The sequence below is a fragment of the Gadus macrocephalus genome, chromosome 6 (assembly GCF_031168955.1).
Source record: "Gadus macrocephalus chromosome 6, ASM3116895v1".
Classification (NCBI taxonomy): Eukaryota; Metazoa; Chordata; class Actinopteri; order Gadiformes; family Gadidae; genus Gadus; species Gadus macrocephalus.
This window is the reverse complement of record NC_082387.1, coordinates 15,980,274-16,003,345: the sequence shown is the minus strand read 5'-3', so window position 1 is coordinate 16,003,345 and position 23,072 is coordinate 15,980,274. Positions and strand designations below refer to the sequence as shown.

Genomic DNA, 23,072 nt, shown 5'->3' with positions numbered 1-23,072 from the left:
TGTACGGGAACTCTTTCTCGGTTCGAGAAGAATGAGACATTTCCTGTTGATGTAAAGATGTTGAAATCGGCCAACATGCGTGGGAGGATTAGCCGCCTTCTGGAACATTTGACATTACGCCCTAGCCAGAGCACATACACCCACATCTGCACATCCCATGCACATCTGGCAGGTGGTCGGATTTGGAAAGATAATTCACACGGAGCATAAGTTGCTGACTGCACCAAACAAGAAATAGATTGATATTTTGCGATGAGAGCGATATACAGATGAACACAATTTCTGACTATTTTTCACACAGATATTACAGGGGTGCTTTTCTCTTATGGTGTGAAAATTTGGGGGCAAACAGGCCAATAAGAAAAACACTTGATATAAGCTACCAGGTGAATGGATATGAATCCATGGGAAATGTTGAACATTGCTGTGTTTTTAGTTTGCTTTTAAAAATGGAAGGATATATGTGAACTATATATCACTCATTCAAACAAACAAACAAAAAGTGTGACAATTCTTGTTGTTTGCTTGCTTTATATGAGATTATCTAAATTAAATCATAATATGATTGGGTTGCATTTCTTGCATTTCTATCTCAATGTTATCATCCCTTTTTTTTAATACATTTATGATAATGGATGTCTGTTTAAAAGCTGTTTACCAAATTCAAGTCTTTCAGAGGACTATATTGAACAGTCCCTCGAGAAAAATGCGGCGTTTTTTTGTGATTGTTGCGGCCAAAAATCCTTGATTATGCTGCATGTTTTCTTAACAAATGCAATGAAATATGCGGCATATGTATGCAATTTCATGCGATGAAAGTGCGGGAACTTTAAAAAAAATTGCGAAGAAATGCGGGAACTTGCGAAAATGCCGCTCTTCGATGACGTTCACGTCGCGTAATTACGTCACTTCATAACGTTCCCATGGCAGGGGGAAATGGCTGCTCCTGTGTGAAGTAAACGCAACATTTTTCAACTTTCTCCAAAGATATATGTGACTTCTTTGCAACGAAAATGCAGGGATTATGAAATCATGCAAGCCCCGCATATTTTGCGCGGAAATCTGCAATTTATGCAGTGAAAGTGCGGCATATTTGAAAAAATGCGGCCCCCGCATGAATATGCGGATTTAGGCTGATTATGCGTTGAATTATGTGATCGCATAATCGCGTTTTTCTGGAGGGACTGATTGAATTGCCTTGTTGAATGTTGAGCTTCCATTCAGGAATCCTATGTTTTATCTGCTGCAATGTAAGTGGTAAAGGAAAGGATAAATAATGATGCATCACTATACCTGTAAATATAATGATATGCAGAGATTATCCCAGATCCATCCTGATGTAAAGCAATTGAATTGGTTGGTTTGTAATGATAGGTTCCTAGTTATGCTAAATTGTTCTAATACCATAATAACTACGCAAATCTATTTGAGAAGGCCAGTATTAGATAGATTAGGAAGAAGCCAGTAATGCTTTCCGTTGATGGAGATATTATATGGATTTGTCGTCTTTTAAGTCACACATTTAGGGATATTCAGAGTCTTTTCAAGAGTCGGCTGATGTGACCTTCGAGGTTCCATGTGATTTTTTTTCTGTAACGTTGACAGAGTATTGTTATGGGTCATCTGTAATCACAGACTGTGATTACCCTCTGACTTTACATAATTACATTCCCAAACTAGACTCTGAATCACAGTCCAGTTTGGGAATATAATTTTGTAAAGCTAAGTAGAGACACTATTAAATGTGGGGAGACTTGGCCCTGGCTTGATTCAGAGGATGCAAGGGGCGACTGACGCGCTTTAAATAAATCTACTGTGATGTGAACAACTATTATTATCAAATATGTATGTTACTCTCAGCTTGTGAAAACGGCTGATTATGATACCTGTGTACATATGCTTGCCTGCAAAAGTCTATTTTGGTCATTATTTGCCAGTTGTCAGTTTAAAAAAATACATTTTAGTTTTAAGTTTTGCCATAAATGCAGGACTTTTGATTACGGTCCTTTATGAATGCTATGTGTTAACACATCTTTTTTTATGTTGATTGGTCAACGAAAAGCACCTTCCTTTCTTTTTTAAATATTTGTTATATTCCAAGTTCATGTATTTTTGGCACCTTCTCGCATAGAGAATGGAATGCCTATATAATTTAGGCTTCAATGGACAAATGTTGAAAACAAATTTTCTGTTGTAGATGTTAAATCCAATTGCAGTGCAAATTTGACACTTTATCTTGCACAGCTCATTTCACAGGAAAGTGTTTATGTAGGGCAAGCCAATACAATAGAGCTCACAATGTAAACAATATCAACTTCCGAAATATCATGTTAATAACGCGTCTGAAAAAAAAATTGTCCAGCCCTATCTTTTTTTAACTAAATGTTTTGCATGTATAAACGTGTATAGGCGTACTATATATTGGTGGAAACACCTATTTAACAAGTGTGCTATTGTTATTGCTTTGCTTCATGTTACTTTTACTAATGTTCAACGAGAAGACAGAAAAATGTATTCACTAAACTGATTGCCTAAATTGCTGGCAATGCTTTTCTTAATTTCTTCCGAAGATTTATTGAAATTAACACTAACTGTAACCATCCATACCACAATGCTGCCTGTTATAAAGTAATAAAGTTGTTGAAATAATTATGCATCGTCATCACTTAGAATAGTGGCTTCCCATGTAAATGGTAAATTTCAGTACTTTTCATTGCTTCGAATCAGATTTTTTTTGTGCATAAAAAATGATTTTTGCACACCAAATCGACAACTTTTTTGTTACGTACATTTGTGGCATCATTTATGCCATTACGTCACAATAAATAAATACTGGATTTCACACTAAACATGCTACTCTTGCTTTTAATGAGAAAAAAAAAAAAAAGCTATCTCATTGTCTGTTATATGTTAAGAGTGAATTCAATGTAAGCTTACCATTGGTTTATTATATTGCTTACACACTTCACACGTCTTTTTTTATCTATTGGCTCTGGACGCCCAGAGCATCTTGTTGACGTGCGCTATGGCAACGACGCCCCGGGGACGTCACCCGCCTGGTTTTGTACACACTTTATGGTCCCGCACGGAGGAAGTTGGACCTAAAGGAGTCGTATTAGGAGAAACATCTTAAATGTATGATGTAGTTTAAACAGAAGGAGTTCGATACCAACGCCCAAAAATGTCGGATATTTTATGCAGATGGCTTAACAACGAGCTCCGGTTGTCAAAAACAGTTGGTAAGAGTTTACTCGCCATCATCTAGCTTGTCGTTAGCACAATTAACATATTTGTATTAAAGTAGTTTGCTTCAGTTTGGCTTCAAATTTGCAATGCTAAATACTACAATCATTAGGATTTTAGTATTACCTATATATGACATGTACAGACGTACATGTCGTATAGGTTTTAAATAGGTGCCATGGTGGATCGGTGGTAAGCTGCGGTGATTATATCATTTTGTTTATAATATTTACAAGCAAACGAAAAAGCAACATAATATCTCCCTCGGTTATTCCCTGCCGCGTTTATAGAGCCAAATACATTTTCGAAGGACTTCTCCACCGGCTACCTTATTGGAGAAGTGCTCTTTAAATACCAGCTGCAAGATGATTTCAGTGCGTTCATAAAAAGCAAGTAAGTTGTTTCTTTTAATTGTCCCCTTACACTGCCAATGCTTACATTTATTTGGCTGTTAACTGTTAGATTTCCATCTCAGAGCTCTCCGATTTAGATAATTATTAAGATACGTTAAACTTTATTAATCAAAGATGGAAAAGGGTATGGATTTGGATAGATCTGTAGCGTTACCCTTATATCCACTGTATCTTACTAGTGCAACATCATGTATGTTTTAAAAGCATTCAATAAAAGAATGTCAATACTGTCATTTCCATTATTATTATTATTCCAAAAAATTCTAGCATCTCCAGTTCCAAGGAGGGCAACTTCAGCCGCATCGAGCCCACCCTCCAGCTGCTTGGCGTCCCCTTTGACCAGAACACAGCCCAGGCTCTGATGCAGGAGAAGCAGGGAGCGGCTACCCGTCTGCTCTACCAGCTCTACGTCCTGCTGCAGCACAGGAAGATGAAGAGGACCCCCATGGACACCGTGCGGCCCACTGCTGGGGGCCCCCACCTGCACAAAAAAGAGAACGACGTCTTCTCAGATCATGTGAGGGAAGAATGGATGTGTGTGTGTGTGTGTGTGTGTGTGTGTGTGTGTGTGTGTGTGTGTGTGTGTGTGTGTGTGTGTGTGTGTGTGTGTGTGTGTGTGTGTGTGTGTGTGTGTAAGTGGGTGGGTGGGTGGGATGGGGGTGTGAGTGTTAGGTTGACCTGACGTCCCCGCTTTCCAGGGAGGAACAGTTCCTGTTTCTCGGGGACCAGCTGGAGCTGTCCAATCTGAACTCAAATTAAAATCTAAAAATAATATAATAATCGATTTTTAAATGGCAAAAGGTTCTATTTTTCTCATGAATAAACAATTTGAGACAGTTGGCAATTAATCTGGTCTGAGGCTGCGATGCGACCACCCTTAACTCGGGGGACTATCTATCGACTTGATCCATAAACAGGTCTGACCATCAACCGTCAATACGATATACAATGCTTCCCTATTCAAGTAGCCTACTTCAAATTGTTTTTTCTTGATTTATAAAAGCTTAAAACAAATAGTAGTGAACCATGCAACATGTTCTTCCAATCTTTAATTACATTCCTACATTAACCATGATGAGAATAGGCAAAATGTGAATGTCACCTTTTTTAATTTCATAAATAATAACACAATAATAATAATATATGGTGTGTCGAACTACTGTGTTGTCCCTGTTTTCCTTTCAGAAATCTGGTCACCTCAGGGGTTGTGCATGTGTGTCTTTTATGTGTGTTTTGGTCTTTGTGTCATGGGTCTCTTGGCAACAGATTATAGCTTTGTAATCAAGTCAAGTGGAAAGACAAAAGTAGGGATTATTTTGCTACGGGTCAATGCTAAACAAACACATAACCAACTCATGCCACTACCTCTTGACATTGGTGTATTAGTATTATGTGTTCTGCAATATCGCAGTAATATTGCAATATTATAGTTATTTACTGTGTAGTCATGTTTAATGAATCACTTTTAATGAATTCTGATTCATTCAGGGGGCAAGGCACCGCTGACCCTGGCGTTTGAGCACCTTTTGGCTGGGAGTCAAAGATCATTACCATTTATTTTGCCGAATGTAAAATTGTAAACAATATTATATGAATGTATGTATCTATTTATTTTGCTCTACTCCCAGCGTGTGGGGCCGGTGGGGAAGCGGGATGCAGAGGTAACGGTCCACAAGCTGTCCCAGCGCTATGAGGAGCAGGGCCGGCAGCTGAAGGAGAAGTCAGAGATGGCTGAGCTTCTCCAGGAGCAAAAGAAACTCCTGGACATGGAAGACATGAGACTAAAGGACATGGAAAAGGTCAACGGCAACACAATACATCATCGCACTACTTAGTGTTTTGATTTTGCAATGGGGAACTCAAAGCTGTTCCTACTGTTGTGGTTTTCCTCCCCGTGTTGATTCCCCACAGCTACGATCGTCGCGTCGAAGGCAGACTGAGCTGATGGCTCGTATCCAGGCTTCCATCGTCCACGTGCCAAAGCCTTCCGCTATCAAACTGGTGCAGAAGCAGCACCAACAGCAGCAGCTACGCAGGGAACAGCAAAGACAGGTTAGCATGCATTAAGTCTTCACGTACAATGGCAGATCAGGGTGATGGTTAGACGTTTTTCAAACAAACTAAACATACTCAGGTCTTCAAGTAGGATATTTCAATCTTCTAGTTTATTAATTAAATACCTAAAATTTGGTTTACATTTGACACCAGGGAAGGATATGCCAATGCAATGCTAAAAGGTGACATATAATACCACAGGGTGAGTTTGATTAGCCGTTTCAAGCTGTTTTGAAGATCAGCCTCTTCTGACATCACAAGTGGGCGTGTCCATCTAGATGTATGACGGAAGATGAGAAAGGTTGGCTCCAGTCGAATGGGTAGACTGATCTAGCCAGCATAAATCTAGGTGGACATGCCCACTTGTGATGTCAGAAGAGGCAGATTTCCAAAACGGCTTATAACGGCTAATCACACTCACACCTGGTGGTATAATATGTCAGCTTTAACAAGACACGGTTCAGTGAAGTAACATCTTTTCTTTAATGTAGCAGGTCACAGCTGAAATCGCCCGCTTTGAAAAAAGCAGAAAGGCATTTCTAACTTCAGACTTCTCTTATTTCTCAAGGTAAGATAATACGAAAACAAAATCGCAGTTTGATTTGACAAATAAAATAACATGTATCGTGATTGTTCAGACGATGAATCCTCTTTATACCTCTAGCGGCAAGACCCTCACAGGGAGCCGCAAGGCCATTGGTCAGAAGGCCCCCGGGGAGGGCGGGCCCGAGCTGGTGCTGCAGTCCAACAGCCAGTACGTGCAGAAGATCAGACAGAGGCTGGCGGAGGACTCTGCCTCGTGCCAGCAGAGGGAGAAGCGCCGCACCAGGTTCCTACAGGAGCAGCTCAAAGCCCAGGAGAATCAGCAGGTGATGTCCTATCAGGTCAAGTCATTTGTATAGCCCTTAAACACAAGCTCCTGTTTTGTATTGACCAAGCTCTCAGGCCGCAACGAAAAGAGTACTTTACTTTACTTTGATGACACCCTCCTAATCATGAGAACACTGAAGAGTGATCCCTCCTTCCAGGGATGACTAGGAATGCAGGTACGGAATGGCAGGCATACTTTAGGTAGCATCCAGTAGATAAGTAAATGGAGGATTAGTAATGCATTGACTAAGAGAAGAATGTGCCTACGTCCGCTTCCAAAGGTTTCCCAATGTGTCTTAAATTATTGCCAGAATCAAATGTCTTTGGTTTATTCAGAAAGTCTTTGGTTTATTCAGAAATAAGATCTGATCACTCTATTGGCTGTTCACCACTGAGTTTCAATTGCTGACAGTGTTGTGGTCAGGTGCATATTTATTCATATATATTTTTTATGTGTGTGAGATCTGATGGATGAAACTCTCCCATTCCCTGAAACTCTTATCACGTCGTTATGCAACGACCAATCCACCGATCCGCCGCCTCCTCCCTGCCTCCCGCCGTCAGGACGCGCAGCGGGACGAGCAGTTGGTGCACCGGCTGACGCGGCCGACGGAGCAGGAGCGGCGGCTGGTGGCGCAGCTCCTCCAGGTCCGCGCCCAGAAGGAGGTGCTGCGGGAGAACCGTCTCTTCCGGGAGCAGCAGTACCAGGAGCAGAGGGAGAGGGACTTCCTGGAGGCCCTGGAGAGGGAGGCGGTGAGATAGAAGAAGAAAAACAAGCAGGAGGCGCACAGCACTCTGCTTTTCTAGTAGTAGCCACAGCAGTTGCATCAGGGCCTAGTTAATGTCCCAGTAGAGAAGGAGACCCTCTTCAGCAGTTATCGGGGGTTCTTGAAATCTTCAAGAACAGGGGAAGATGGACTCCAGTCAGAGACACTTTAGTCATCTGGACCGAGAGAGGCAGTGGCCAGGGAAACGAGTTTGAGGGGATGAGATAGAGGGCTAGTATGCTATATGAGTTGAACATAGAAGGATGGGTGATAAGGTGCTTAGAATCCCAACGTTTTGCAGAATCCAGAGAGGGCAGAGAGGTAGAGAAAAGGTAGGAAGCTGTAGTAGCATCACTATCCTGAGGCTAACAGATGAAGGTGAAATTGTATATGTCGCTACATGTTGTAGAACCGTTGTATTCTCTATTGTCTGTGTTTAGCAACGCAATCAATACATTACATATAGACAGTACCTTATGTATTGATGTGTTAATCTGTAATTATTAAACACTTACTTACCATGCACGCAGAGATTGTATTGTTTGGTAGGGAAAATGGGTATTTCTAATGTTCTCAAGTTAATATAGTATTAATATTTAATAGACATGATGATGTGGTATTATTGAAGTAATGTTGGGGGAAGTATGAGATGAATATTGGTCCCAGTGCACCAGAAAACTCAAAACTTTCAAATCTAGACACACATCGTAGATTCTGCCTTTTTCATTGCGTTTCCCAGAAACACTGAAGAAAAACACTTTGACCCACTCGGCATTGTGGTAACATGAAATATGAGAAAAAATGATAACACTGTATAAAGAAAAAACTTTGTAGTGTGGGAACATCAAAGCTGCGGTGGTTGTCCCATTCATTGTGAGGCCTCGTATATATAGACTTTGGCTCAGCAGGCCCAACTGGACGAAGCTGATGAGGTCAGCAGGCAGGTGGAGCTACATAACAGGATGGCAGCCGAGCGAGCCCAGCACAGGCACAAGAAACACTCTAATCTCTGCCGGGAAGTCCTGGATCAGATAGAGGATTTGGCTACCAAGGTTGGCGAATACCGTCTACTTACCGGGAAGTACGTCACACACAATCTCTTATCTGTGTTTCTGTAACTGTCACCCACAAATTCTTAAAGATTAATTTGGTCTATCTTTCTTTCTCTATATCTTTCTGTATTGACAGTATCGGAAGCATTTGAATAAAATATCATGACTTCTCCACTTGAAATGATACAAAGAATGTAAACTGTAAATTGATTTAAATCATTGGTATCGTAATTGTACTTGTGTGAAATAAAAATAGGAGAGCTCTAAATTCTGTCTCCTTCTTCTCCTGTCTAAGTGGTTCAACTCTGTTGGACACAAGCGATGAACTTGTATTATTACAAACTCACTTGCAAATACATACAAATGGGATTAACTGGTCAGTTTGTGCATATTAAAACAGCACCAGTCGTTTATTAAACCCACATTAAGACTTAATCTAGATTAAGACACAGTAGCAGAAACTTTATGCTCCGTTTTTTATACAATACAAAAACGTTTTTGATCCTTTCACTAACACAAATGGATTAGTGATTCACAGATAACATTTTATAAAATAGTTGAACTCTTGGGTTTCTGAGAAATACGGTTGTCAGTGGCGAGAAAACCTCCCATTACCAATATATGGTATTAATAGCTTTATAAAACAAGTGCCAAGGTATACCCTTTTCAAGTGCTAAAGTGCAGCTGTTGAATGAGCGATTAAATCCAAAATATTTAATATATTGTTTCCCCCCCTGCTCACACTGCCATCAGGCTGATCCCGGTCAAGATGATGAGGGAGTGGAAGGAGCTGCTGTTGCTTGGATTGCCCCTGTATGACCCTGTGCCAGGAGACTCAGAACCTGGCCCCCTTTCTGCCCCGCTAGACCCCGTAGAGCGGCAGAAAGAGGAGCTCCTCAACAACCAAGACTACCAGGAGTACACAGTGAGTGAGAGGTGGCATCCGCCGTGCATTGGTTCCTTTGATATGAGCAATCGGATTCGCATTTCTGGAGACTAAAGACACAGAAAGCTATAAAACTTGCGTGGAGGGAGTCGCTACGTCTGTCTCCAAAACTGCCAGTACAAACAAAATGCATTTCTGCAATGTTCCCTTGTCGTATCAATGGTTCCCTGACCCTCTCCAACTTCTCTGCTTCGTTTGCTAGAACATGGAGGGTGAGTGGGCGTGGCCGGAGGAGGCAGGGGAGGCTAAGCGCCATCTAGGCAGCAACAACATCCTGGACCATGTAGTCCTGAGGCTGACGAACATGGTCAATGAGCCCCGTCCTGCCACGCCTCCCCCACTCTTCCCTCAGTTCACGCTCAAGGCCTGTGTCCTGGGCCAGCCCTGCTCAGGGAAGACCACCTGCCTGGCTCAGCTGGCCCAAGGTACATCCATCCATCCTTCTATCCGCCTGCCTGCTTGCCTGCATGTATGTGTGTGTGTGTGTGTGTGTGTGTGTGTGTGTGGGGGGGGGTTGTATATGTGTGTGTATGTGTGTGTGTATGTGTGTGTGTGTGGGTGTGTGTGTGTGTGTGTTTGTGTGTATACAGAAAACAAATGTATAGTATCTATGGTCATGCAATATGTAAATATGTGTGTGTGTGTGTGTGTGTGTGTGTGTGTGTGTGTGTGTGTGTGTGTGTGTGTGTGTGTGTGTGTGTGTGTGTGTGTGTGTGTGTGTGTGTGTGTGTGTGTGTGGGTGTATGCAGAGAACAAGTGTACAGTATCTATGTTCATGCGATATGTAAATGTGTGTCTGTGTGTCCACAGCACATGGTATCCATATCATATCACCTGACACACTCATCCAAGAGACCCTGGCTGCCTACCAGAGTGGAGAAAAGGTTAGTGTATAGTTAGTAGAATGTTTTTGCATAGCAAGTGATATATTTGTCTATACATTTGTAAATTTCCGTTGCCCACGTGTGATTAATAAAGCACCTTTTGTGTAAAGAAGAGGTAACAGTTCATCAGTGGTAACTTGTGTCCAGGTTTCTGATGGCGGGGAGATTCCTACTGTTAGAGACGGTGAGGATGAGTTTCCTGAGGGAGAGGGCCGGTCCTTCACATCCCGAGAAACCAAGGAATCTAATTCTCTTTCAGCACTCGACCAACAGCAAGAAATTCCCAAGAGGGAGGTGAGTTCAGTGTGTCTACTACACAAATGTGCTAATGCGTCATATGGATGTATGGTATAATGTAGGATGTAATACAATATAACATCGTACTGTATCTGATCCATGCCAGCCGTCAGCGAGGGCGCAGCGTGGAGCAGTCATAGACCAGGTGCTGAGGACAGGGAAAGCAATCCCTGATGAGCTGCTGGTGAACATCATAGTGGAGACGATCAGGTAGATGAGTCGATGACTCATGGACTCATAGAACTGACACATGTGCATTTTGATGATCAGTCGGTAAAACCCTGTTGTAATGGATCATGGTGCGTGTTAACGCATAAATGTCCATGACACCAGGGCTTCCCTTCTTTTACATTGTTAGCCTCTAAGCACGCCCCTTTGCAGGTCGCTCTCATCTCCGTTTATCTTCTGTCCTCCTTGTGTTCTGTGTGTTCCCTTAAGGCTGGTCCCAGACACTTCCGGGTGGGTCCTGGATGGCTTCCCGGTGAATGTGGCTCAGGCCCGGATGCTGGAACTGGCCCTGGGGGGGAGTACCTCGGTGCCCATTGAAAAGAAACCTCCTCGCCGGGGCTCAAACAAACAAAAGGCCCCCCAGGCGCTCGAGCCAATCGCAGCCAAAAAGCTTCCCGTGCTGGACCTGGTTCTGCTGCTGGACACACCCGAAAGCGTCCTCCTCAATCGTGCTGTCCGTCAAAGCCGTAGGTCATGCTATAGTGTGTGTGTGTGTGTGTGTGTGTGTGTGTGTGTTTGTGTGTGTGTGTGTGTGTGTGTGTGTGTGTGTGTGTGTGTGTGTGTGTGTGTGTGTGTGTGTGTGTGTGTGTGTGTGTGTGTGTGTGTGTGTGTGTGTGTGTGTGTGTGTGTGTGTGTGTGACCCACTTGACCCACTTGATATTGATATGATTGGTGTGTTCTTCTTCATGTATATCAGGAGGAAGAGGGGAGAGGGTTTTGTGCAGTGCAGAGGTGAATGCCCCGTATCCTACGGTGAGATATGCATCCCTGACGATCAAAGAGGAACATGTAGAGAGCAGAAGCCTTGGAGCTGCTCCCACTGCCCCCCCGGATGGTCACCCTGACCCTGGTGGGACAGCCCCTGCTCTGGATGGATGTACAGACACGGGTCTGGGGGGCCGACAAATACAACATGGGTGAGAGACTGGTGGAAAAATACCAGCACTTAAATGTGGGATGTGTACACGAGCTGGAATGGTCAAGGTTTCTGCTCCAAGCTCAACTTTTCCCTCTCATCTCATCTCTCCTCTCCTCCCCTCCCGTCACCTGCAGCATTGCTGCCTTCCAGGAGAATTGGTCCAAACTAGAGAAGTGGTACAGTGGAAATCAAGGCATCCTTGTCCGTTTGGATGCAAATGTGAGCGAGGAGGAACTCTTTAGCAGTTTGGAGTCTGTATTGCTACAGGCAGTGATGAACAAACCAAAAGGTAACGCATTGACTTACATATGTCTTATGGCAAATAGTAGCCATGAATTGGTTTAATATTAATCTTAAAGTGAGACTTTAGATTAATATATGGATGGCAGATGAGCGTTTGTTTCAACCAATCAGGTTGCTTGAGAGTTCGATCTGTTGGCGTGTAATTGGCAAACACAAACTCGGCCAGCACTAATAAACTGTAAAAAAGTGTCTGTTAAGGTTTCAAATCAAAACCGTGTAGACTGGCCGCTGTACAAATAATCAGAAAAGCTGCATCCACTTGTGCGATTGAGTTTCCTCCAGTAGAACACATAACAAATGTGGGATGAATGTGAGAAGATTTGATCGGTGAAAGTCTTAACAGTAACCATTCTCATGTCTTATATACTTCATTCCGCTTGGCACCCCCTCTTTTGTTGAGCTAGTGCTTGACATGGGTGAAACTCCAGGGTCCAACCCCCCAGGGACAGCCCCATATCAGGACCCCAAACTGGAGCGCCCGGGGTCCGCCTGCATTATCAGACCTAGGTCCAGCGCAAAGTCTCCAAGAGGTGGGGCAGCCACTGGACCACATGTGTGTGCGAGCATTCCAGTTGCGCAGTACATAATTAATTGTATAAATAACTCCAGGGGACGTCTGGTTTATGTGGATGTGTATAATGTACAAATAATGGATTTCTCTCATATTGTCGTTTTTGATTGAAAATGTCCCTGTTCAATGAAAAAATGTCTATCTATTAATCTATTAAATAAATGTTAATTGAAGAATAATTTAAAGTTATAAACCACAGTAAAGATAGAAATACATACTTAGCAATTCCACAGACAGTACCCAGTATCATTATACAATGGAATGGATTGTAAACGGATGGCAAAAAATCCACCTAAAATATATATTTGTATAGACATTCATAATAGTAGAGATGTAGCGGTGAAAAAATGAATTGAATTCACGTAGTGTCCTAACCTTTGTCTCCTTCTGACCGATCCACAGGGCGGACCAGAGCAGCCTCCCTGTGCGGAGCGGACAGAGAGCTAGGCAGCGCGCTGGACGGGGACCCCCCTCGCCCCGGCTCGGCCCGCTGGATCTACGTGGACGAAGCCCTGCCTGTGGTAGGACCCCCTGATAGGCCTCGATGGCAGAGGCTCAATTCAGAGGGAAACAGGCAAGGGCTAGAGAGACCCACGTAGGCAGGCGGGAAGGCTCGTAGGTCATGTGGGTCACAGGTATTTAAATGCTTGGAACCAGCGAGGGAAACACACATGATGGAAAAGCAGGTAAACTGAGGGAAACGTTAAGACGATAGACACAGAAAGATTAATGGGGGAATCGGAGGCCACTATCGGAGGCCACGAAAATATACTATTGGGAGATTTATTACTGGAAGATGTACTATAAGAAGATATATTACTAGAACATTTACTGCTGAAAGATGTATTCCGTAACATCCACTGTTAAAATATATATTACTAGAACATTTAATAATGGAAGATTTATTACTTGAGATGTACGATAAGAAGATATATTACGAGAACATAATGCTTGAAGATATATTCCTGGACATCTACTATTATAATTGATATTACCTGAACATTTAATACTGGAAGATATATTGATGGAAGATGTGCTATAGGAGGAAAGTACTACTCAAAATATATACTACTGGAAGATGAACTATATTAATACATATAAGATTAGAGGATATATATGAAATTACTGAAGGCACTGAGTGCATCAATTGAAGATGTGCCATTGAAGCGTTAGGAGTCAGCTAAGCCATTGCATCCTGCACCCTGAACCTTTTCAGCTCATCTTCCCTCACAGCCATCAAATCAACTGCCTCACAAACAAAAGCTTTCCAACATATGCTCATGTATGTGCATATGTGCATCTTCTCATGTCATTACTCCTAACCCGGCCGTTTCCTCACACTTCTTCCTCCCTGTGACGCCTCTCTCTCTCTCTCTCTCTCTCTCTCTCTCTCTCTCTCTCTCTCTCTCTCTCTCTCTCTCTCTCTCTCTCTCTCTCTCTCTCTCTCTCTCTCTCTCCCCCCTCCCTCCCGTGTCTCCTCTCGGTCTCTCCCTAACCCCAGGAGGTCCCAGGGGCCCTGCTCTCCTACTGGGAGTCCATTAGTGAGTCATACGTGAGGAACATCAAAGCCGTGATGCAGAACCTGCGCATCGAACGAAACATCATCATCCGTCACCTGTTCAACATCAGGTGCTTGTTTGTGTTTGTGTGGATGTCTATCTAGGAGTAGCCACGCTGCTCCAATATGCTACGGGCAGGACTCCGGTGACACTTTTTGATTGCCTGTGAAATACACATTAGCGCCAAAGCTAATGAGAATGGAATGACTGAAAGGCCTTCCTCACAATAATAAAAATGAAAAAGCAATTGTCTTTATTTTTAAGCTGCAACCCAAGTAATTACCTTGCCTGAAATTAAGACAGTTATACAATCAAATTTATGACCATTATCCATAGATCCCTTTTTGCTATGCCCTAATGACAACCTAGTTGATGCCCTGAACTGAGGTGTGTCTATGATATAGAACTAAAACATTACTCATAACAATACGGAGTAGGATTTGTCTTAATATATTCTCTCCACTGGTTTTGGTCTGTAGAGAGGAGTACAAGCACTACCTGAGTCGGCCGGAGCTGAACCAGGAGTTTGTGAGCCAGTGGCAGCAGGACTTCAACAGCAGCATCCCTGAAGACATGAGAGCTGACACAGAAACCAAGACAGAGCTGCACCAGAGGCTGGACGTAAGTAGCCCCAGTAGAATACAGTCCAGTAGAGGACGTAAGTAGCCACAGTAGAATACAGTCCAGTAGAGGACATAAGTAGCCACAGTAGAATACAGTCCAGTAGAGGACATAAGTGCACAGTAGAATACAGTCCAGTAGAGGACGTAAGTAGCCACAGTAGAATACAGTCCAGTACAGGACGTAAGTAGCCACAGTAGAATACAGTCCAGTGCGGGACGAAAGTAGCCACAGTAGAATACAGTCCAGGAGAGGAAGTAAGCAGGTAGAGAATACTATTTTTGTGGGATTTAATACATTTTAGGACATTTTATCAACTATTTGAATCCACTACAGCACCCTCTGCAGGACGGTACCATTAATATGTTTCCAATAAGACCTTGTTTCTGGAGTACATATTTTTGTCAACCTGAAGATACAAGTATGTCGTAAGCGAATAACGCTCTTTGTTTTGCCCACCCCTATAACCTTGTGCAGGACCTGCGAGAGCGTCTGTGGGACATGAGTGACAAGCGGAGAGAGGAGGACAGCCAGGAGAAGAACAGTCTAGTAGAGAACGGCTGGCTGGAGGACCACAAGGCTTTCTTCATTAATCACTTCACTACACTCATCCAGGTCTCTCTAATGATGAAATTCATCATATCTCATTCACAACAACAAGTAGTGTCTTTTTATTATAAAGTGCAAAGTATAACACAGGTTCATTCTGGACAATGAAATTGTTACGACAAGGCCATATATATTTCTATATAGATATTTATATAGATAATTATACATCGTATGTCATAACAATTTAATTCCAGCTTCACCATGCTGCCTTGGAATACCTGTATATTCTTTGAAATGTTCTCTATCTTGTAGCCTCTACTATTTCTGCAATGTTTTCTTCACTGGTGGCGTCGTCACACAGGTGGAGTTAGACCGCTTCCAGGACACACTGAGCGTTCTGCGGGACTACTACCTGGGCATGTGCAGACAGGGGACTCCGCCGTTCCCGCCGACTCACTTCACCTGTCTCCCCCTGGTGGACGCCGCAGACTACCGGGACACAGCCCCCGTGCAGGGAGACAGGCAAGCACCCCCTCAGGGCCTGTGTGACCAGGCTGCACCGGGGACCCGCCAAGACCCCTTCTCCATGGGGAGGCTGAGGGGATAAATAGACACGGGGCACCTTGAGTGCTCCTGTACATCATGCCTGTAATTGTGTTATAGTAATTTAACGTTTGGTTGCAAATCAAGCCTTCCTAGGATCTCTTTTATTTATAAAATATGTTGTAAAAGTAGTATTGGATGCTCTTCTTTTATTTAGTTCAAATTATGTTTAAAAATGAGTGCTAAAATTTATAACACCATAGAAATACAATGTTGAACATATTCTGTGCAATCAGAACAGGTCTGCATCCGCAAAACCTCCTCGATGTGTCTTATAAACACAAGCATTACCCCGTGTAGTTCCACATGATGAAAACATGTGTGCTGTATATTGTGACGCCATATTCTCCCCCTTCAGCACTGACCAAGCAGCCCAGGGAGCCAGTGAAACAGAGGAGGATACTGTGTTGCAGAGGAAACCACAAGTGTAAGGACACATTGCCACATACAACAGCAGTTTTAGCAGCTATAATTGTCCCATGACATTGGATTCTAGTCACTGGCTGCCAGTGAGTGCGGCCTCTCTGTCTGTTACTGATCCCAGACCCTCTTGTCTCTGCCAGTATTCCCCTCCTTGACAGAAGTGCTGTTGCTCCAGAGCCAAGTGTTGATGGGGACCTGCAAAAGGGAGCGCGTGACAAGGTGAGGCCGCCTTACTTTGGAGTGTGGTGGATCACTGTTTCGTCCAGATTATTTTATTTAAAAAATCATGATGATATACAGATTTGATCAATTTTACTAATGCTAATTATCTAACTCTAAATTAGCCTGTTATTTGAGTGCTTGGATAGAATTAAGCAAAAGAATACACTTTAAATGAGACAGGAACACACAAAAAGCAGGCAGAAATAAGTAGGCTAATAAAACAGACAAATCTATACATTGAGTGTCCCGACAATGGTACAGACAGAAGACACAGAACATGCTGATTTGATACAGAGACACAGATGAGTGCAATAGAGTTATTGACATAGGTAACATGACATAGAAAATGCAGGACCAAAACTAAACTACACAATATTAAGGTTGTGGGCAAACAGAAAGCATGACTATGTGTTGGACAGTCAGAAACATGCCACGTTGTAGTTACAGAAACTAAAGCCTCTCTCCCTCCACTCTTTCTCTCCTTTAGAACTCACATGGAAAACATATCTCTGATGTGTATAAACAGGCACTCGATGCTATCAAGAACCTGGTAATTTCTGTGTGTGTCCGTGCGTGTGCGTGTGCGTGTGCGTGTGTGTGTGTGTGTGTGTGTGTGTGTGTGTGTGTGTGTGTGTGTGTGTGCGTGTGTGTCTCTGTGTATGTGTGTGTGTGTGTGTGTGTGTGTGTGCGTTTGGTGTGTGTGAGTGTATGTGATTTTGTTGTTGCATGACGTTTGAATGTGTGCATGCCTGAATGTGAGCTTATCTGGGGCAGTCCAGGGGTGCGGCTGTTTTGGCCTCCTCATCAGTGTGTGTTATGCTCCAGTGTGATCAGGCGTCCGGGGAGCTCCAGCAGAAGAAGGTGGAGGTGGTCAAGGAGGGGCTGGAGGAGGAGAGGAACAAGGTGTCCCAGGCCCCCGCCAAAGGCACGGCCAAGGATAAGGGGAAGAAGACATCGGCCAAGAAGAAAGGTTCGTTTTTCTCCAGTTAGGGAGAACGGAAGGTCTCTCTCTCTCTCTCTCTCTCTCTCTGTACAATATATATATTGTACAGTAGCAACAGTCTCAGAATGAAACACACGACCAGGCACAGCTTCCCCGTGGTATAACCTGCACCTGATGATGATGCTGGTGTTCTATCCTGTTGTTCTGTCCCCCTCCCCAGAGCCCCCTCCCACCCCTCCCCCGGAGTCCATCCCCAGTCCCCCAATGAAGGAGAGCTCAGAGGAGATTCACCTGAGAAAACTACGCGCCAAGATGCACAAAGAGCTCACAGCTGCACTCGGCCACGAGGGTAATGAACAAAGATACACGAGCACACACACACACAATCACGCACGCGCACACACATTCAACCACTCTCAAACACACACACACACACACACACACACACACACACACACACACACACACACACACACACCCACAAACGCACTCACACACACACGTACTCTTGCACGCTGCACACACACACACGTGCACAAACGCACGCCGCACACACACACACACACACTTATGCAAGTCATTGTGGTCGTAACAGCATGTAGAGTTGTCTTAAACGTTTGTGTTGAGCGTGCACATGTGCGTGTGTGTCTCTGCCTGTGCGTGCGCTGCAGTGCAACTGGTTAAGACCCGTATAGGTCTGGTGAGAGGCTGTGCTCTCCTGAGTGTCTGCTCCCTTCAGAGGAAAGCCGAAGAGACCTTCAGCTGCATGGACCAGTGGCTAGCGGCACACTACCTCTCACAGATGAACAGGTAGCGTTCAGTACACGTTCCCATTCACCTCCTGCAGGCTAGGCTTGATGGTTTGGGTTAAAAAAAATAAAAGGGGAATTATTTGTAACTCTGAAAGTGAATCACATACTATGAATGATGACTTGTGTGTAGCGGGGGAAACGACTCTCCAACGTTTTCAATTGTGTTCACCCAATCCTCATTTGAAGTTACTGAGCTGTTTGGAGACTTGAGCCGTTACCATGGCAAACAAAGGTTTTTTACTTCATGAAATCGTATACAAAAATGGAACGTACCATCAACTCAGTCAGTGCATGCACGGAGATATCATATTTAATCTCATTCCCTTCTCTTTCTCCCTCCAGCGTTGACGGGCTAGCAGAAGTGGTGCGCTACCACATCGAGATGGGCTCCCTTCTCCACAGTGAATTGGTTCTGGTGTGTCATCTGTCACTAGGGTTATAAACATTATGTCCTGCTGTACATGAACAGTGTCTTTAAAGCGGCCCTATTTTTCCACTCTATGTGATGTTGGTCCGCCAATACAAAGCCATTTAAAAAATCGACCCAATAGTGACGTCGCATGTGAAAGTGTCTGTCCACCAAGACGTATGATAGACAGATCAGCCCACCAGTTGGTACGGTCCACTGGGTAGGCCGGTAGGCGGTTCTAGTATCTATCATAGACCAGGGTGTGCCCTCCATTTGGAGCGGTGCTGCCTGGTGGTGAACCAGGGGTCGTTTAGGTTCCATCCTGGGTTAAAGGAATCCTCCCTGCAGGATTCAAACGACTTCTATCTGAACGGAGACCTGCGCATGGTGGCCAGCCAGCCCCCCCCGCCCCGCCCACCCCCTCTGGAGAGACCCCCCCACCCCACACTGAGTGTGGCTCAGCTAGAGTTCGTCAGCACACAGCTCTACACTGTGGCTCCCTCAGGTACACACACACACACACACACACAGACACACACACACACACACACACACACACACACACACACACACACACACACACAACGCCTTGTACGCCTTTGCAATGAAGTGTGAAGCATGAATATCCTGCTCTGATACATGGTTTAGGGAAAACCAAAGACGATGATTGACAGGGTTTGAACATTTCTGAGCTGTGTTTGTCTTTGTGTGTGCGGAAACTGTGAGAAATGACCATTGCCCTTCTTACCCAATCCTTGGCAGGCCTCTTGTCCTGCGCTGAGTTCACCAGTGTCCTCCAGGATCTCATCTCTCTGAGGGTGGGCTGGGACGTCCTGCCTGAGCCATGGAGCTCTATGTCTGATGCACAGGTTGGCCTTTCATAACACCTACTTCCAGGGGCTGGATAAAGACTCCTTCTAACATTAGAATTATTACTTTAACTTTCCCATGTCAAATTATTTAATTATTTCTCAAATCAAATCATACTTTCGAATATCTTCCTCCCCATAATTGAACCCCTTTCTCCACTTTTCCTCTATCCCCTCACCTTCTCCGATCAACTCCGCTCCTCCTCCCCTCTCCTCCCCTCCCCTCTCCTCCTCCTCCCCTCTTCTCCCCTCTCCTCCTCCTCCCCTCAGGTGACGGAGGTGGTCTGTCTCCTCACGCTGGAGTCGGGGCTGGTGGACTGGCGCCGGTTCCTGCTCAGTGCTGCCCTCCCCTGGCCACTGCCCAGCCTGGCCCAGCTGCTGCTGCTGCTGCAGGGCTTCCGCACCGCCGACCCCGGGGCCACGGGCTCTGTGGACCGGGACCAGTACCTGCAGGTCGCTCATGGTCACACGCACGCACATACGCATACGCTACGCACTCACGCCTGCACACTCACTAGCTCACTCTCTCTCACACACAGACACACACACACAGGCACACACACACGCACGCACGCATGCACGTACGTACACACACTCACACACACACACACACACACTCAATCTCTCACACTCAAACACACACTCCAGTTAAAATGTTCTGAAACCAGTTTTTTCATGCCGGTATCGACAATTATGAATCAGGCTATTCTGTGGTTTTGCAAAGGCAGTTGAACCTAATATCGCATGCACACACACACACACACACACACACACACACACACACACACACACACACACACACACACACACACACACACACACACACACCACACTGTGTGTGCGTCCTCCACCACCAGGTGGAGCTATGGTTCCCAAGTGAGACGGCCCAGCCTGTGCCTGAAGACCCCACCGACCCCTTACCGTACAACCGCCTGGCCAACCTACGCAAGGTGATTACCTTTAGTACACCAACCCTGACCAGCAGGTTGACTGGTAGAAGTAGCATTTGTCTCCAAACACGTTAGTGTAAGAATATATTCATAGGTACATATGAACATTCATACTTATAATGATAATATCATGATGATGATGATGATGATGATGATGATGATGATGATGATGATGAGTAGCAAGAGCCTAGTGGTTTTGACTCCCGGCCGATGAACTAGTCGTTAATCTCTGTGCGCCTCTTCAGCTGTTCTTCCAGATGTTTGCGGACCACTCCTCCAGTCCCCCACGCCTGGACTACGCACGGATGCTGGGCTACCTGGCGGCCCACCCTGAGCCCGGCCAGGGCGTGGTCCGGGCCCTCAGCCTGGCTCTGGGCAGGACACTCAGGCACCCTGCTGCCTGTCGCTACGTCAAGGTGGGCCCGGGCGTCGGGTTACGGGTAAAGAAAGAGGGTAACAGCGGCAGACCGAGTGGGTGATAGTGGCTCTCATATCATGTGTACTTTGTCAGGGACAGTACTGTGGTATTTTGGTACTTTGGTATTGATAGGAGAGGGTTGGGTGGGGGGGCTGTGGTGGTGAGGCTGGAACCGACATGATGGCCAAGTGTCTCTCTGTGTATCCGTCAGCTTCACATACATTCTCATAGGGAAGGGTTAATGTGGAATTTCTGAATATCTGTTGTATTCTTAGTTTGATTTTATCTTTTTTAAATTCCGAATTACCCTTCTGTACTTTCTACTGTGCCACCCTCATTTCTGGTCAGGGACTAATGAAGTACATCTGATCATATGTCTGTGGGTGTTGTGTGTGTTGTTGCATGCAGTCGATGCCCAACATCAACGAGACTCGAGAGCCAGGGAGCCCGGGACAGCAGGCGGAGCCAGAGGTGGAGGAGGCGGAGGAAGAGGTCGAGGAGGCGGAGGAAGAGGTGGTTCCCAGGGGGTCCAGCGGTTGCGACGGGGTCGAGCAGGGGGTGCCCGTCGACGCCCTCCTTGCCGTTCTGTGTCACAGAGACGTCCATAAGTCGGCACGCGCCCCCGGCAAAACCCCAGAGGAGCTCACTGAGGTAACACACGGGGCGGCCCGTCTCAAGGTGGATTCATCGTGTCCGCGAAGGTCCACGCCCGCCAACATGTCTTCACATGCAATCACCTGTCATCACATGTCATCACATGGAAAGAGACTATCCTGAGGATGTTAGCTCATTTCTATTCAACTTTAAATATAATAAATACTACCTTCAGGGCTAGGGTTAAAGAAATTCATGGAGTTCTAGTTTCTCCCCCTTTTGGTTTAATATTTGAAGGACTTGACCGATCCTTCTTCTACGTTTATATATTCTGATAAGGCTGTTTAAGGATGATCTCTAGCCTTCTAATGCATGGAGCCTCATCTTCATGGGGTTGTGGTTGTTATTTGTGCCGGCCGACAGGACTTGCAGCGTGTATTTGGAGAGCTTGGCTACGGACCGCAGGAACATGTCCCCTTCTCAGTCCTCTGCCAGCATCCTGTAGTCCAGGAGCTCATGGAGGGATCCAATCGCTACCAGCTCATAGTAAGTTCACTCGCCACTCGCGACCAGCTCAGAGTAAGTTCACTAGCCACATGCCACCAGCTCATAGTAAGTTCACTAGCCACTCGCTGCCAGCTCAGAGTAAGCAGACTAGCCACATGCTACCAGCTCATAGTAAGTTGACTGGTTGTAGCCACATGCTACCAGCTCATCATAAGTTGACTGATTATAGCCACATGCTAACAGCTCATAGTAAGTTCAGTAGCCACATAATACTAGCTCATAGTAAGTTCACTAGCCACACTACCAGCCTATAGTAAGTTGACTGGTTGTAGCCACTTGCTATCAGCTCATAGTAAATTGACTGTTAATTAACATTGACTATGTTTGCCATGATACCAGGGCAAGATGTAATGTTTTGTTTTGTTTATTTAAGTCAAGAACAGTATAATCGTGCACAAAATAATAGTTTAGGAATAATAATCGGTGTTGTTTTTTATTCTCTCCTAGGATATTCATGGCGTGCTGAAAGGCCAGGAGAGTGAATCGGAGCCCCAACTCTCCCCAGCCTCCTGAATATGAGGCATTTCTTTGTTTCATGCATTCTTGTTTCAGAAATATCTATTCTTGTTTCCTATTTAGACAAAAAGTATAATCCATTTGCAAGCTATAGAACTTCAATACAGTGATTTGTACAAATTCCCATCTATGCTTAAAGTGATGTTTGCTATTGATTCAATAAATTCGCAGCCATACATCCACTGGGCAGCCTCATTATTTCCCAAGACGATCGACAAGCCACCGGGATGACAATATGGGAATTCAAACCGCAACAATGACATCAGTGGACGATGACGCGTTTGACCCCGCTGACTCTTCCTTTCTTCCCCGGATCCACTCCAGTGGCTTTCCCCGCTCGCGTTCTCTAACGACCTCGGTGACACGGCCGCACATTGGCCCGGCCCCACAATGAGCTCATTGTCCAGGCTAACCTACATGTCAAGCCTGACTTCCCAGCAACAGACCTGCCGGGGCGCCCCTAGCCCCT

At 45.0% G+C, this 23,072-nt stretch overlaps 1 protein-coding gene across 1 annotated transcript; it reads left to right on the top strand.

Annotated features, from left to right (window-relative positions):
• Positions 1 to 28: 28 nt before the first annotated feature.
• spef2 (sperm flagellar 2) lies at positions 29 to 22,785 on the top strand. The gene is made up of 38 exons (XM_060053483.1): positions 29 to 3,239; positions 3,534 to 3,636; positions 3,924 to 4,173; positions 5,285 to 5,455; positions 5,568 to 5,708; positions 6,203 to 6,279; positions 6,376 to 6,580; positions 7,146 to 7,334; positions 8,242 to 8,429; positions 9,154 to 9,325; positions 9,549 to 9,771; positions 10,157 to 10,230; positions 10,378 to 10,524; positions 10,634 to 10,737; positions 10,966 to 11,222; positions 11,453 to 11,672; positions 11,809 to 11,963; positions 12,382 to 12,507; positions 12,951 to 13,069; positions 14,050 to 14,177; positions 14,587 to 14,728; positions 15,206 to 15,343; positions 15,639 to 15,882; positions 16,181 to 16,307; positions 16,444 to 16,522; positions 17,013 to 17,075; positions 17,351 to 17,495; positions 17,689 to 17,817; positions 18,140 to 18,278; positions 18,623 to 18,695; positions 19,038 to 19,194; positions 19,452 to 19,558; positions 19,829 to 20,011; positions 20,416 to 20,508; positions 20,754 to 20,924; positions 21,335 to 21,577; positions 21,944 to 22,066; positions 22,535 to 22,785. Exons 1-38 carry the CDS (start codon positions 3,182 to 3,184, stop codon positions 22,598 to 22,600), a joined length of 5,529 nt encoding a protein of 1,842 aa, XP_059909466.1. The 5' UTR covers positions 29 to 3,181; the 3' UTR covers positions 22,601 to 22,785.
• Positions 22,786 to 23,072: the final 287 nt, after the last annotated feature.